This window comes from Poromitra crassiceps, assembly GCF_964638095.1.
Source record: "Poromitra crassiceps genome assembly, chromosome: 17".
In the NCBI taxonomy this organism is placed as follows: domain Eukaryota; kingdom Metazoa; phylum Chordata; class Actinopteri; order Beryciformes; family Melamphaidae; genus Poromitra; species Poromitra crassiceps.
The window spans coordinates 2,532,141-2,547,611 of record NC_139635.1 but is presented as its reverse complement, the minus strand read 5'-3'; the positions used below and the strand labels follow the sequence as shown (position 1 = coordinate 2,547,611).

Here is a 15,471-nt window from a genome sequence, read left to right as displayed (position 1 = left end):
TCGTGGTCAGCAATGTAACATAAGTATATTAAATGATGGGGCAAGTATTAATCAAGCTAGATTTGGAAATAAACACATGGTTCATGTTGATTTTATCTACCTGATGTCTGATCAAACGCATTCCGCAGCGAAGCACACACACAGCTGAACACCTGCTGCAGTCACAGTGAAGTGAGCGCACTGACTGCCCCGCCCCTCTGCTGCTCCTGTCTGAGCACACAGCTCAGATGTGCTCTGTGACCATTTCAGAATGATTAATACACCCAGCGAAACAATCAGCTCATGTCATGTTCTATAGTTTTGTTAACTCCGTGTGTGCTGTCATTAGCCTACTTTTTCTTCACTGTCTCATTCGGTCTAACGGCCGAGACACACATCTTGCATGTGCGTGGCGTGTGCGTGGCGTGCTTGCTGCGGCTGGCAACTCTCTCCCTCCCTCTCTGCAGTGCATGTTCATCATGCACACGCATGCATACGCTCGCACTCAATGATGAAACAGTAGTTTTTACCGTGTTACAAAAATGACATGAAGCGGTCGAATTGACGATTGAAAAGTATCAATTAACGTTAACGTTACTGTCCAACACATGGTTGTTCGGATAAATTGTTTAAATTGGCGGCTGCGTGTCAATTGACGTGTCCTTAATATGCAATGCGTGCAGCTCTAAGCAGTATAGCCTATCGGAGGAATGTTTTTGTTTAGATGGCTGGAAGGTTCAACTTGTCTTCTCGTTTTGTTAATGTGTTTTTTTCTGCTTGTAGATGTAAATATAAACGCTTTCTACTGAAAAAAAATCAAGCATTTGGTAGGCCTAATGGTTTAATGGGGCACAGACAGTAAAATAGCGCATTTTAATCTTCTCGGTTAACCGACAGTTGTCGGCAGGGCCCGAAATTAACTTTTTGACCCACCGGCCAGTGGCGGGTAGATGGAAAACATCTACCCGCCAAGCATATTTCTTACCGGCCAAAAAAAAAAACGCATTTTTGTGTCACATATATCCATATATATCAATTTTTTTCAGTACATTTCAAGTACGGTAGATAAGGTATTACGTTGAAGAATACACACTTAAATAAGAGACCAGAGTAAAATTTGAAGCAAATTATTTTAATATATTGATTGATGATTGATTAATCAATACATGTCAAGTCAATCTTATCAATACATGTCAAGTCAATCTTGAGCTTAAATTGTTACAAAAAAACAACGCAGCTAAAAGTAAACTGCGACAGTCTCAGTGCACAGCGCACAACTTGGGCTACACACACCTTTCTCTCCCACTCACACCTGGCACCTGCGTTAGCTCTCCTGCACTCGTTCTCGGCTCCGGCTTTATTGGTGGTAAGCATTTTGATTCATCTCCTCATCATACCAGCTCGGCAACAAGCGCGAGCGATTGATTCATTGATTAATTCGCCCGATGTAGGCTGTCAATTTAGCAGAGGTTAAAAGACGCTTTTTACCTCCGCTAAATTGACGACTGCGTTCCATTCCACTCCAGTCATGTTTGGTAGCCTATAAGGGCAGAGCCAGAATGAAACAGTCTCACAAAGCACTCGTGTTAGCCAGCTGCGCACCAAAACACACATAACTATTATCTCCTCATATATACTGTATCATACGAGTGGTGTCGGCAACAAGTGTGAGCGATTGATTCATTGATTGATTGATTCGCCCGACGTTCGGCTGTCAATTTACCTCCGCTAAATTGAGACTGCATTTCATTCCAGTCACGTTTGGTAGCCTATACCGGAGAGCCAGAATGGAACAGCCTCAGGAAGCACTCATGTTATACTACTGCATTGAACTAACGTTAATTTCAGACTGCTTCCTTGTATATTGTGGCTGGGATCAGTGCTCCCCAGCGCACTCCCAGCGTTTAACAGTCGGAAAAAGACGCTTGGTGGACACAGGCGGCTACACACAGTTTTAATATTACATGACGACTATTTTGCGACCCGCCACGTGGCGGAGAGACGCCAAACCTAACTCGCCAAACCTAAAATATGCCCGCCATTGGCGGGTGGCGGGCTCTAATTTCGGGCCCTGGTTGTCGGCTAATGAGTGTCGGTTGTCGGTCAAGAAAAATTATGATTTTCGACATCCCTAATTCCTGCGTGAAACAACCGCTTAAAAGCAGTTTTTCCACAGCCTGTGCCGAATTTACAGCAGGGTGTTTGATCTTACTATCATTGGCTGTCAAAAGACTTAAGCTTCTGGCATACTCTTCGCGCCCAGCCAAGCGCATAGGGTGCGCGGCGATTATGACGTCATCGCACGGGGCGTGTCGGGGGGCGAGGCCTGAGCGCAGCGCGGCGCGTCCATGGAGATTTTTCTATCAGCGTGTCGGGTTTTGCTGCCTGTGCCTGTGAGATCTCCGTGGTAGGCTATCAGCGGATATCTGCTGTGATCGAGTCCTCACCGTCCTCATCGTCGTAAAGTCGCCTTCAAAGCATGATGTTCGATTATAACGATTATAACTAGTTGTGTGGCTTAGCCTTCCCAAATGTTGAGGGTCGTTTTTTAGAATTTAATATATAGAATTGGGAACGTTACATTCAATTTCATTCAGACTGCCTGGCACTGATCGCCGCCATTTTCCCCTGGAGCTTCCACAGGAGGAGCGAGCTGCGCACTCACTATGGCCTGTTTTGGCCCTCCGTGGAGCCCCGCCTCCAGCGCGTGCGTGAAGAGTATGCCAGAAGCTTTAGGGCTCTATCGTCGCAAAGGCGGTAATTTTGCATTAGCGCCCGTTTTGCGCTGGAATAGCGCCGCGCAAAGCCCTAATTGTGGGCGTGTCGGCTCGCTGCACTTGGCGTCATCTCGTGCAAACCTCCATATAGGCGTGTTTATGCCCAAAACAGTATTCACAAGTGTGAGATCATGTCCACTCCCCTTAAAAGCCACAGCGTCACATCTGTGACAGCAGCTTCTTTCTTGCTGAGTGCCGTGGGCAAGCAGAGGGACAGAGTGAGAATGAGAGAGGGAAGAGAGAGGGAGAGAATTGGAGGATGAACCAGTTCGGATTCAGATAAACCATTCGAAACTAACGAAAATTGGTGCTGATGGAACGATCCATTTGAAACACACCAAAGGGCTGCCGCGCAGTTACGCAGTGAATATCCACAATGTGTTATGTCCCAAAGCGTGCGCTTACCTGTAATTAGTCGTTTCGATCATATAGGCTATAACATACACATCAGGAATTATGTAGCCTAATAAAACCATAACAAACAAATTCTCATTTTTAAATCAAGGTGTGTTTTTTCTACAATGAATGTAGGCTATAGTTGAAAATCAACATGGCATTCTGAGGAGGGAAGAGTGTGTGTGCGCGCAAGATGTTGGAGAGAGAGGGACATCCATGCCATGCGTAATGTATCCAAGCGAGGATTTCCTGCACTGCGCGGAGAATACTGTGTGCGCTCAGGCGTACGCCTGCTGCTAAGACCTGCTATTAGGTGGTGTTAAAATTGAGAGCACCCAAGGCCCTTTTTTCTAACGCATTGCGCTGGAACGCCTATTTTGGCACGGGCAACGCCCAAACCTGTGTTTACGCTCGGAACATGGCGATGGTATCTTCGCCAGAGCGCAAAATGACACTTGCGGGAGGCAGATGATAGGCTAAGAGGCGCACGGACACGCCTGGGCCATGCCTACACTTGTGTCTGCGGTTAGATTCCAGCGCAAAACTGGATGGTGGAGGCAGACAATAGCTTAAGACGCGGGGAAGATGGCATAAGAGGTGTGCAAACGGCTGCGCAAATGATAGCACCGTACGACGATAGGGCCCTTAGTCTTTTGACAGCCTGTGCCGAATTCAGTCCAAGGTTATCATACCATCAAAAACTCACACCGCTGGCTGCATCCCTACTCCCAATGGGAATTTCATGCATTTTCCTTAACCGTTAGTTGCGCACCTTAACAATCAGTTAATCGGTTAATTGTTAACGTTGTTTCTCCCCCCCCCCCCTCCAGATCCCTGCTCCAATCGCCTAGTATCAATATTTAGCTATAACTTTTTTGAGTGACACCGTCCACAATCAGCGTCCAGCGATAATGGAACATAACGTGACGTTCAGTGATGCTCGTGGGGGAATCATAAATTGCCCCTGGAGTTGAATTTTGAGAACGGCGTCGCAGTATTTACACATTTACTTTTAGAGTGTAATGCTTATATGCTGTTGCTAGCGTGAGCTTGCGGCTAATTTTAGCATCTGTTTTGGTTCATGTTGTTTGCTCAATTCACTTCCTACTTCCTCATGCATGCGTGACGACCTTCTCACGTGACCACTCCTTCTACTTGCGCTAGCTGGGCGAGGTACGCCCTCTGCTGGACTGGTATAATTAACACACTGTGAGCTATGAAGACTGAATTGACAAAGTAACAATGTTGTCGGTCAAAACAGTGAATTCATTTTAAACGGTTTCGTTCTTAACGGCAGTTAACCGACTATCGGTTAAGACCCCTACTTGATACCGTAATCTACTGTAGCAAGAGATAGAAAAGGAAAAACAATATGAAACATTACCAATCTAGCTAGCTGTTTTAGTGAAACAAGGCTTACATGAGACCTTGATTATTTTTGAATTGCTAAATGTCAAGTTGCATGAAAATTGTTTGATGCAATTTGCAACCTGCAACTAGTTGCCTGAATGTTTCACAGTGTAAAGCCAGTCTTAAAGTACTAACTGAGTGACCATGTTAGTTTTCCAATTATTGTAATCTGTTAGTGACATTTTAAATTTAGAATATCATACTCATTACTCACGTTTTTATGTATATGCAGAGAAAATGTTTGGTCATGGAAATGTGGTTTAAAGTCATGGAAAAGTTATGGGAAATCATTGGTCAAAATGTGTATGAACCCTGAGACTAGATTTAAACTAATACACACACATAAAGAAAATACACACAAAGACGCCATCTTTATACACAGTAGTGTAGGGCAAAAACACCCTCTCAGTCCAGGGCTGCCAAATCTGGAATTCGCTACCTCAAACTATAAGAAACTGTCTGTCATTCCCATCTTTCAAACACAACGTAAAAAAATGGATTTTAAATAGCCAAATCTGCGACCATGTGTAAATTGTACTGTAGTGCTCTTGTTTTGCTTGCTCTGTTATGCTTCTTGTTTTTGTTTTGTCTTGTCTTATTAACCTAGTTTAGTTCACTTTGGTTTACTTTAGTTTCTGATCCGTTTTGGTTTTTGTTATTGCTCATGTTGTTTTTTGTATTGTTCTGTTTAGTTCTGTCCTGGTGCTGCCTCTGTCGTTTTTCTGTCTCTCTGTGGGGACTACGGATGTAATTTAGCATTCTTGCTAACTCCGGCTTATTTACGTTGCCTTGTGTAATGTTCATGAATATGCACTGTCCCGTCCAAATAAACAAATAAAGTAAAGTAAAGTAGTACCCTCTGGTCACATGATCATCACATGATCCCGGGGGAAAAACTCTTAAAAACATTTAACCCGCTGCTACAAATAAGTGATGAAAAATACAAATAATACATGCTACAAAAAAGTTACTAAATATATTATACAACAAAATATTGATAAGGCTGTCACAGCAGATAAGAAAATGAGGTCAGGCCAGTAGCAGTCCTACCTAATTAGCCCCAATACGGCCACCTGGGTGTCAAATACTAGGGGTGGGAATCACCAGATGCCCCACGATACGAAATTATCACGATACTTAAGTCACGATACGATAGTATTGCGATATGCTAGTATTGCGATATATTGAGTATTACGATATATTGTGATTTATTATCTTTTTTCAACTGCAAATTATGTCCCCAAAGGAAAAAACTTTGTCAACATCTGTTTTATCTCATGAGTACTGAGTAGGGATGCAGCGGTATGAGTTTTTGATGGTATGTTATTTGTTAACCTTGAACAAAAATACTACGGATTCAAGTCAAGTCAAGTTTATTTGTATAGCCCTAATTCACAAGCATGTCCCAGAGGGCTTCACAGAAAATATGTCTAGCTAATTCTCGCTGACACAACAATATCAAATTACAGAATAAAGATAACACATTGAACAATTGATAGAGAAATATAGAAAATATAGAAATATAGGATAGAGCAGAGGAGAGAGCAGGAGAAGGGAGGAGAGCAGGGGGAATGTGAGAGAGTGATGGGGTGGGGAGGGAATGGGAAATGTTGGAGAGTATAGGAGCAGGGGAAGGGGGAAAGAGGAGGGGGGAGGGAGGGAGAGCGGGGGGATGTGGGGGAGAAGAGAGCAGGGAGAGGGAGGAGGTGGGGAAAGAATGGGAAATGTGGGGGAGGAGAGAACGGACAAGGAGAGGTGGGGAAAGTAGCAGGGGAAGGGGGAAAGAAAGAGAATGGGTGCCATGCTTTAAAATGGAATGGATGCCATGCTTTAGAAAAGTGGAGGGGGGGGGGAGGAGGTGGGGCGGGAGAGCAGGGGGAGTATGAGAGACTACTGTATATGGAGAGAACAGGGAAAGGAGGGCTAGCTGACAACAGTAACAAATTACAGTAGTAATAATAACACATCGAACAATCATATGATAGAGAAATATAGACACACATTTTATAGACATATGTCGATTTCTTTGCAACCAAACTATGCTTAACTTTAGGGCTGCAACTAACGATTATTTTGATAATCGATTAATCGGTAGGGTTAGTTGTCGATTAATCGATTAATCGGATATATTGAAATCGCTCAGAAATGCTCGATTTAACCCTTTGATGCATACAATTCCAACATTACGATGATTCTAGTAGTCCCTGCAACATAAGTCTGCATCAAAACATTCTTGTTTATACTGTATTCATTAGTGGTTTATATTGGAACACTTCAAACTTGCATACAAAAAGGGGGAAACCACAACCAAGTTAAATTGTAGAAAACTGTTTTTATTTACTCAAGAACATGAACCGAACCAGTGCTATTTTTCTTTTTTCTGTCATTGACTGTCCATCAGTGTGGTACATCTTTTTTCTTTGTCCCCTCTTCTACTGTATTCAGTGGTAAACTTTATTTTAAACTTGCAAAGAAAATGAAGAGGTTTTTTTGGTGGTAGATGTTTTTTCTTTGTCCCCTCTTATTTATAGTATACTGTATTCACACTGGTTTCTTTTAAACTTGCAAAGAAAAATGGGAATCACAAAATCACAGTTAAATTTAAAACACAAAAGTTAAATTGAAGATAACAGATTCACCCCTTCACCTCCCCTCTCCTTCACTGCCTCCTTCCTTCAGCCCTTCACCTCCTCTTTCACTGCCTACTTCCTTTAGCCCTTCACCACTTTACTTCCTCTCTCCTTCACTGCCTACTTCCTTTAGCCCTTCACCACTTCACCTCCCCTCTCCTCCCTCCAGATATCTTCATATCTTCTTAAATAAAGTGCTTTAACGGACCTGCTCCTGGAATGTGTGTTCATATTTTCGCTCCATCAGTTTTGTGAAGAATGTTCTTGAAGGAAGAGTGTAGCCAGGGTGGAGGGTGTTAATCATGGCAATGAAGCCTGCATCTCCAACCGTTAACATGGGCCTCATGTCGGTGACCAGCATGTTCAGGACACTGTCTGTCATGATGGCTGCTTGCCTTGGTATACAAGCCGCATTCCCCACAACGAAACGCCTCATGGTGAGTTGTTTTTTTCTGAAATGAGAAAGACAGTATGAGCGAGTATGCCTAACAGCACAATTAACATAAAACTCAATAAAACTCACTCATTGATGATTTAGTTGATAATTGCTTATGTAAAGAAGGCCTTTATATAACAGAAGCCTCAAATGAAATTTGTCCTAGCTCACTCCTTACATAAAGATGCGCGCACACACACACACACACACCAATGAACAAGGGACAACAACATCTCTTTTAGCCTTAGTTTACAGACCAAGTCTGCTCTACCACTAACGTTAGCTAGCTAACGCGTAACGTTAACTAGCCGGTCGGCTATAACGTTAATGTTGTCGACCTGGATGCGGGCGCAATGCGCATCGACTTAACGTTAGATAAACAAAACAAACTATCTGCTGTCTGCTCTACCACTAACGTTAGCAACGTAACGTAACGTTAAAGGAGGACTTACCCCCTAGATATGTATTAGAACAGTGATTTGAAAATACCTATGGAAAAAACCAAGAAATGACATATACTCTTGTCTATACTGGACTCTTTGGCTGTGTTCAAGTCCAGATTTTTTTTCGGAAATCGACGCCATTACAGTTTGCCTACCGCCTCAAAAATAATTTATTTGAGAGGGGCCATATCTTTATAAATATCAACAACTAGCCAACGCTGGTGGCCTGTTTGGAAAGAGCTTTGCTCAAAATGGTTGAAAGTTATATCAATTTGGTAATTCAGTGGCGAACTAGAAATTTAATTATTTTTCTGCATGTATCTCTATGGAAACTACTCAAACTACGTTACGAGAGCAAAGTGACATGGGCTCGTTAACAGCAGCACACCCACAATAGGACAAACCTCTCGCTCTGGGGTAACACAATGCGAGATTTCTCCACGTAATTCCCTCGTCTAACTAGAGATAAACCGCGCAATGAAATCCGTTTTTAATTTGCGTTTTGGGGCTTTTCGTGATTCTTGTTGAAAGTTACAACACCTCTGATTTTTCCTCTCAGGGCGCAGGAGGCAGCGCAGAGCTCTTCTCCTCCTCACACTGTTCCCATGCGAATCCCCCCGAGCAGCACACACACACAGAGCCAGTCGCTCTGCTCTGCTGACTTGATTTCCAGAAAAGTTGGCGTTGCTTGTACACAGTGATGATATTATATTAGCCGATATGTTTAGAGAAGCTTTGTCACATTGTCACGTCGTAGTATAGCGTTATATTTTACATGTCCGCTAAACTGCGACGAGATTTGTTTGCTGAAATGTCAGACTGTTGAAAGCCCCCGCCTCTCACTGCTGCTGTGTGCTGCTGCCGCGCGCCCCCGCGGGTGCATGAGAGAGCAGACTGGCCGAGAGAAAGTGCTTCCAAGTCGGACTGATAGCCGCGGAAATGTCAGACTGTGCTCTCTGTGCTCTGAGAGCACAGAGCTGCTGCTGCTGCTGCTTTCACGTCGTAGTATAGCGTTATATTTTACATGTGCGCTGCGATAAGATTTGTTTGCGGAAGGATGAAATTGAGGCTCTCACTTTGATGCTGGGCTCTCGGAGCTGATTGCTGCAAACACACAATAAACCCCTCCCTCCCTCCGGGCAGTCAGTGCAGCAGCTCTGTGTCCCCAGCGAAAAGGGGCACAGAAGACCACCAGTCGTCCTTGAGAGGATTCCAGCATTCGTTGTCTCTCAACCTAATTATATGGAATTCTGGATAAAATCATATCTAGGCTATAAAAAATAAAAAATAAGATTTACATGAGACCAAATCTCATCATAGGGCCCCTTAGTATGAACAAGGTTGGGAATGATTTACTTGCTATGTCCTTCCTTTTATGATTATAGTGGCGTTTATTAATAGTATTGTGTTACATAGGAGTTGGTAGGAAAATAACAGGCGATTGTAATAAATTAACAGGTCAAGTGACATCATGGCAATAGGCTTGGAGTTGTGAGGAGCCGAAAGGGTACAGGGGGAGTAGGGGAGTAACTATCTTGAAATCCCATAGTCTTTGGTTCACCATGACGTCATGACGTGTCAAATATCCCATTCATTTGAGAAAAAAAAAAAAAGCAGTGTTACACCCTTAGAGGGCGCTTATGCCAGGTATGCTGCTGAAAAATGATACAAATGGTAAAATGGCAACAGTTTGGTGTCAAATGTGGAAATTCTGACCAGAATTCTTCACACATCACCCCCAAAGTCATATATATTGGTTAAAAGCTGAAAAAAAGTGTTTTGGAGGTAAGTTCTCCTTTAACTAGCCGGTCGGCTATAACGTTAATGTTGTCGACCTGGATGTGGGCGCAATGCGCATCGACTGTTAACGTTAGATAAACAAAACAAACTATCTGCTGTGAGACGAACATTTCCACTTCAAACAACAATACACATGGGTCTAATAATGTAACATTAATGGTTTACATGCATATCGAGTTTGTAGTAGAATAACGTTAACTTACCCCGCTGCTGAGCTCCCTTGGCACCATCCAATGATCCAACATGTTTGCGTTTAAGGTGTTCACGCAGGGCCGTTGTGCTGCCATGCCATGCAAGATCGGCTTTGCACATTTTGCACGTAACAGACTTTTTATTTCCAGTTAATATGAAGTGCTCCCAAATTTGCTAAGTTTTGGGTCGAGCTGCTGCTTTCTCCTCTGCCATGTTTCCAAGTTGTTTGTCGTTTACTGCGCGTGCGCAAGGCGAGTGAGGTAGTCGGCTCCGCGACAGCGGGGCCAGGGAGTGACGTAGCCAGCACTGCGCCGCAGCAGCTGCGATCAGCTGTTGTTTTTTATCAACAAAACAGATGGCTCTGCGGTCCAACTAATCGCGAGGCAACGAATCGATAATCAAATTCGTTGCCAACGAATTTGATCATCGATTTTAATCGATTAGTTGTTGCAGCCCTACTTAACTTAATTTGCTGCAAGCCTTTAGTAGTGAATCCCTTTGCCAAATAAACACATGTTCACACATAGAGCTTATGGGTGCCTCGCTTTAGGGTAGAATGGGTGCCATGCTTTAAAATAGTGGCGGAATAGTGGGAGGGGATAGAATGGGTGCCATGCTTTGGAGTAGAATGGGTACTATGCTTTAGAATAGTGGGGGAAGGGGGGAAGAGGAGAGAGCAGGAGAGGGGAGGAGGGAGGGAGAGCGGGGGATGTGGGGGAGGAGAGAGCAGGGAGAAGGAGGAGGTGGGGAGAGAATGGGAAATGTGGGGGAGAGGTGGGAGGGAGAGCAGGGGTAATGTGAGAGAGGAGAGAGCAGGAAGTGGCAGGGAATGGGGAAAATTTGGGGGAAGAGGAGGAGGGGAAGGAGCAGGGGAGGGGAGAAAGAGGAGAGAGCAGGAGAAGGGAGGGGGGAGAGCATGGAAAGAGAGGAGGTGGGGAGGGAATGGGAAATGTGGGAGAGGAGAGAACAGGAAGAGGGAAGTGGGGAAGGAGCAGGGGAAGGGGGAAAGAGAAAGAGAAAGAGGGGGGGGGAGAAGATCAGAAAAACTGACTACTCTAGACATTAACCAGAACTAACTAGGACACAGGGGATCTAGCTAATCTACAGCCTAGTCTGGCTTGTCCTATTCTGCTCTAGTCTGATTTGAGCCTGAACACTATAACAGGTCTACAGCCTATAGTTAGGCTGTAGCTAATCTATCGCCTACCTAAGCTATTCTAACCTACCGGCAGCCCTCAACCAGTGAGGGTGAGCACCGATGCCCCCCGCCCTGGCCCCCGCCCCCACACACATAAGGCGTGGGAGAGAAGGCCAGGCCGGGACACAGCGGCACCCCCTCACCCCCAGTGCACGCAAGAAAACCTTTCCACCACATGGATTGCCTCATAGGGCTTTCACACCGGCAGGGCTCCGTGCCGGTTCCGGTTCCAGAACCCTAATCTGAACTGGCCGGCGCGTTCAGACCGAAAAAATAATTGGTTCGGAACCTGAAAAGTTGGTTCTCAGCGGAACCAAAAAATAGTTGGTTTTCCTTGGGAACCGTGACATCATCAGTGGGCGTGTCTCATTCTAGGCTGTGAAAACGAGCAGGAAGGAGAAGAAGGCAGTGACAACACAGAGAAAAATAATTTGCAGTGGTCTCCTGAGGAAACCAAATGTTTAGTGGCGATTTGGGCATCTACCGAATCTCAAGAAAAGCTAGAAAGCAGTACAAGAAAGAGCAAGTCATATGCTGAACTTGCAGAAGAGAGGGCCAAGGCTGAGTACACTCGAACGGCAGACCAAATAATGAATAAACTTTAAAAAAAAAAAAAAAAAAAAAAATGAAGAAGGACTACCGAATAATGTCCTCCCACTTTGGTTCCGCTTAAACTGGTGTGAACACAGGCTGGTTCGCCAGAAAGCACCAAGGTTTCAGACAGAACAGTGTCTGTCTGAAAGCGGTATCAGTGACTTGGCTGAGGAGGAACCTTGTGAGGCCGATGTACTGTACTGTAGGGGTCCAGCTATGGACCCCATCTGGGGACTTCCCTCCGGGACAGGCCGAGAGATGCCGGGCTAAACCATTTACAGAGTTTCAGATTATGGAAATAAAATTTATAAAAGAACAGAAAATTTAAAATGTAAAAAGGAGTCCAACAAAAGGAAACGAAAATGTAGTCTTTAAAACAAAGTTTCACCTTCAAATGGTATACCACTGCATCCCTACTCATGAGATACATTTTCCAGTCTGTTCATCTCACTTCAATCATTTTTATTGCTGCAAAATGGAATTGTCAAGCAGACAGACCAACACTGTCATAAAAACCTGTCATAAATGTTGCATGCACTTGACAATTTGTATAATAAAATATCACGGCATAAATACTTGGCATTCGTGTGTTACGGTATATTGCCACACAAAATGTTATGCTGTAGAGATCCCCACCCCTACAAAATACTGGTTTGAAATGGTTGTTTCACAGCGGAATATCATGTTAACACCCCTGGACAAAAGTACTGACATCTGTAAGAGGAATATAAGATCTTCAAATCTGCGAATGGTACCATTGGGTGGTAGCATAGATAATATGCTACTGATATTTTAAAACTTTTAAACCTGTCGCCAGCATGGTGGCAGGACAGGAGTGTAAACACGCAACGTCAAACGCAAACGCCTGGTGCTGCTTCGTCATCATTAGGGGACGATAAAAAAAATTAAATACCGATAGCAGCACCAAATGTCCAGGATCTTATTGATACTCCAGTATTGACCAATCAGGAACCGGTAACAATTTAATACTGGTCAGTCCACAGTACCATCCCCATTTGTGTGTAAAACTGTTTTGCTGTCTGCTGCTTTCAGGTGTCCCCGGCTCATTGAAGTCATCATGGTGGAGTACTACCACATATTAGGTGTCCAGATAGATGCGTCTGCAGATGACATCAAGAAGGCGTGAGTAACCACTAACCACCCACTTCACCTTCAACCACACATCTAAATCTACCATCTAAATCAGGGGTCACCAACATTTTTGAGACTGAGAGCTACCTGAAGGGTAGAAAGTGATGTGGAAGGCTACCTATGGGACGGCATTAGCTCGGGAGGTAGAGCAGGTCGGCCAATGACTCAAGGGTTGGCAGTTCGAATCCCGCTCCCTCCCAGCTGTTGTCGTTGTGTCCTTGGGCAAGACACTTAACCCTCATTGCCTCGTATGAATGGGTATGAATGTCTATGAATGTTGGTGGTGGTCGGAGGGGCCGTAGGCGCGAAATGGCTGCCACGCTTCCGTCAGTCTTCCCCAGGGCAGCTGTGGCTACATCACCCGTAGCTTACCACCACTGGTACGAATGGTGTGAATGAATAATGATTCCTGTGAAGCGCTTTGGGTGTCTAGAAAAGCGCTATATAAATCCAATCATTATTATTTTATTATTATTATTTTACCTGTTTGATGTAATCGTCCCGAATAATATACATTTGCTCCGTGTACCTTTTTAAATAATGAATAATAGTGGGGCTCAAAACAGCACCTTTAGGTCGCTTCCGGAAAGAAGCGCCAAAATTGGCACAAATACTCCTTGTGGACTGTTATTTTGATAAAAGTAATTGGCCACGCAGAAATTTTATTTTTTTCCAAGATGGCCGCCATTTCCAGCCTGAAAACACTATTTTGGGGGCAACTTTGGGTAGAATTTTCCAATATGAATGATCTTGTTATCAAACCATACATTTATGACCACAGAGAAGCCAGATTTATTCCATGAAAATTTCAAAATGGCTGCCATTTTAAAGATGGCTGCCATTTCAGCCATTTTTACCATAGGATTTCACTGTCCAGGGCGATTTTGATGATTCTGGTGTCAAATGACAGGTTTTTAACTATGGAAATTTCAAAATTATACATCAGAAATCATTTGTATATCTCCTTTTGCCATTTACTCTGCATATATTTTCAAAGTAATGTGAAAATATGCATAAACAACAGAATTTTAGAGATTTAGTATTTTAGAGTAAATGGTAAAAGGAGATATACAAATGATTTCTGATGTATAATTTTACATTTTATAAATGTATGTTTTGATAACAAGATCATGAAACGATTGTCTCCCAAAAAGCGATTCTTTCTCCACATTTCTTGTGACTAACGTTATGGGAAACGACAGTGTAGTCAGTAAACTACTGCAAAGTTTTGAATGAGTTTTATCAGGCGTGCACTATGAAGAAGCGTGCATCTGTCTCCTTCGGGAGCATATCTTCAGCCACCATTTTCGGGATGAGCTGGAAAACTTCCGGTTAAAACTTTCAAAATAATGTTACTTAAACAAAAGTAAATAGCTTATTTATTAGGGGTGGGGGAAAAAATCGATTCACCTAAGTATCGCGATTTTTAATGTCACGATTTTTTGAATCGATCTTTTATTCCAGAATCGATAATCGCCAAAAAAAAAAAAAAATTTTTTTTTGGGTGCTTGCAGTCAGGCCACTCACTGAACAGCAGGCCAGGCGCGGCCTACTGGTTTACTAGTGGTTTTATTACTTTATTAGTTAGTCCGAAGTAATAATTACACTTCAGGGTTAAAGTGGGTGCATCTCATTGTAAAATTGGACTTCAAACGGCCCAAATCTGGCTTCAAACGGCCCAAATTGGGCTTCAAACGGCCCAAATTTCACGCGCGTCGGCCCATATCGGCCTGGCCTGCTTGATATCTAATGCCCGGCCTGAATTATGATCCCAGTCCGCCCCTGTTTTTAACTATATCGCCCAGCCCTACTCATGATATATAATATACAGTCTCTAGTGTATGATTCAACTTTTCCCATGTTCTAATCTAGTGTAAAAAAGCAAACAAACTGAAAAAAGAAAAGAAAAAAATAAACAAAAATCGCAATAAATCGTAATATCGAATCGCAATAATCGTAGAATCGCAATACTTAAGAATCGCAATATAAATCGAATCGGCACCCAAGAATCGTGATAGTATCGAATCGGGAGATAAGTGAATCGCCACAGCCCTATTATTTATGCACGTTGGAGGAGAAAACGAACGAAGCAGCAAACCTTGTATCAAAATACTCGTTGTGATGTTGTATGGCGTGAAACTATGGCTGTAACGCATTACATTACAAAATAAATAAGGTTACAACTTACGTTACAATAAGCCTTTTATTTTGAAATCAACAATGCGGATGACGTACTTGTACATTCTGGCTGACTTGACGCCCGTGCAGTTCATGCTGCCAGATCCACATAACGATGCATGCGTAGATTTAGACCATTTTTAAAGGGGTGGGGAGTGGGGCGAGTACCCGAACAGCGGAAACGTTACTCGAGTACTGACGTTATGAACGAGTACTCGAGTACCCGATTACTCGCGCCCATCCCTATTTCAAAGTATACTGTAACACAAACTGTCCATTTTGCTGC

The 15,471-nt window shown here is 43.5% G+C and overlaps 1 protein-coding gene across 2 annotated transcripts in view; it reads left to right on the top strand.

The window, feature by feature from the left end:
• The window catches only part of LOC310791722 (dnaJ homolog subfamily B member 6-like), a 73,705-nt gene that overhangs the window by 1,871 nt on the left and 56,363 nt on the right, over positions 1-15,471 (top strand). For both annotated transcript variants that reach the window (XM_083653376.1, XM_083653377.1), the window contains exon 2: positions 12,909-12,998. In XM_083653376.1, coding sequence (XP_083509502.1) covers positions 12,934-12,998 — 65 coding nt within the window. In that variant the 5' untranslated portion in view covers positions 12,909-12,933. The remainder of the gene's footprint in view (positions 1-12,908; positions 12,999-15,471) is intronic.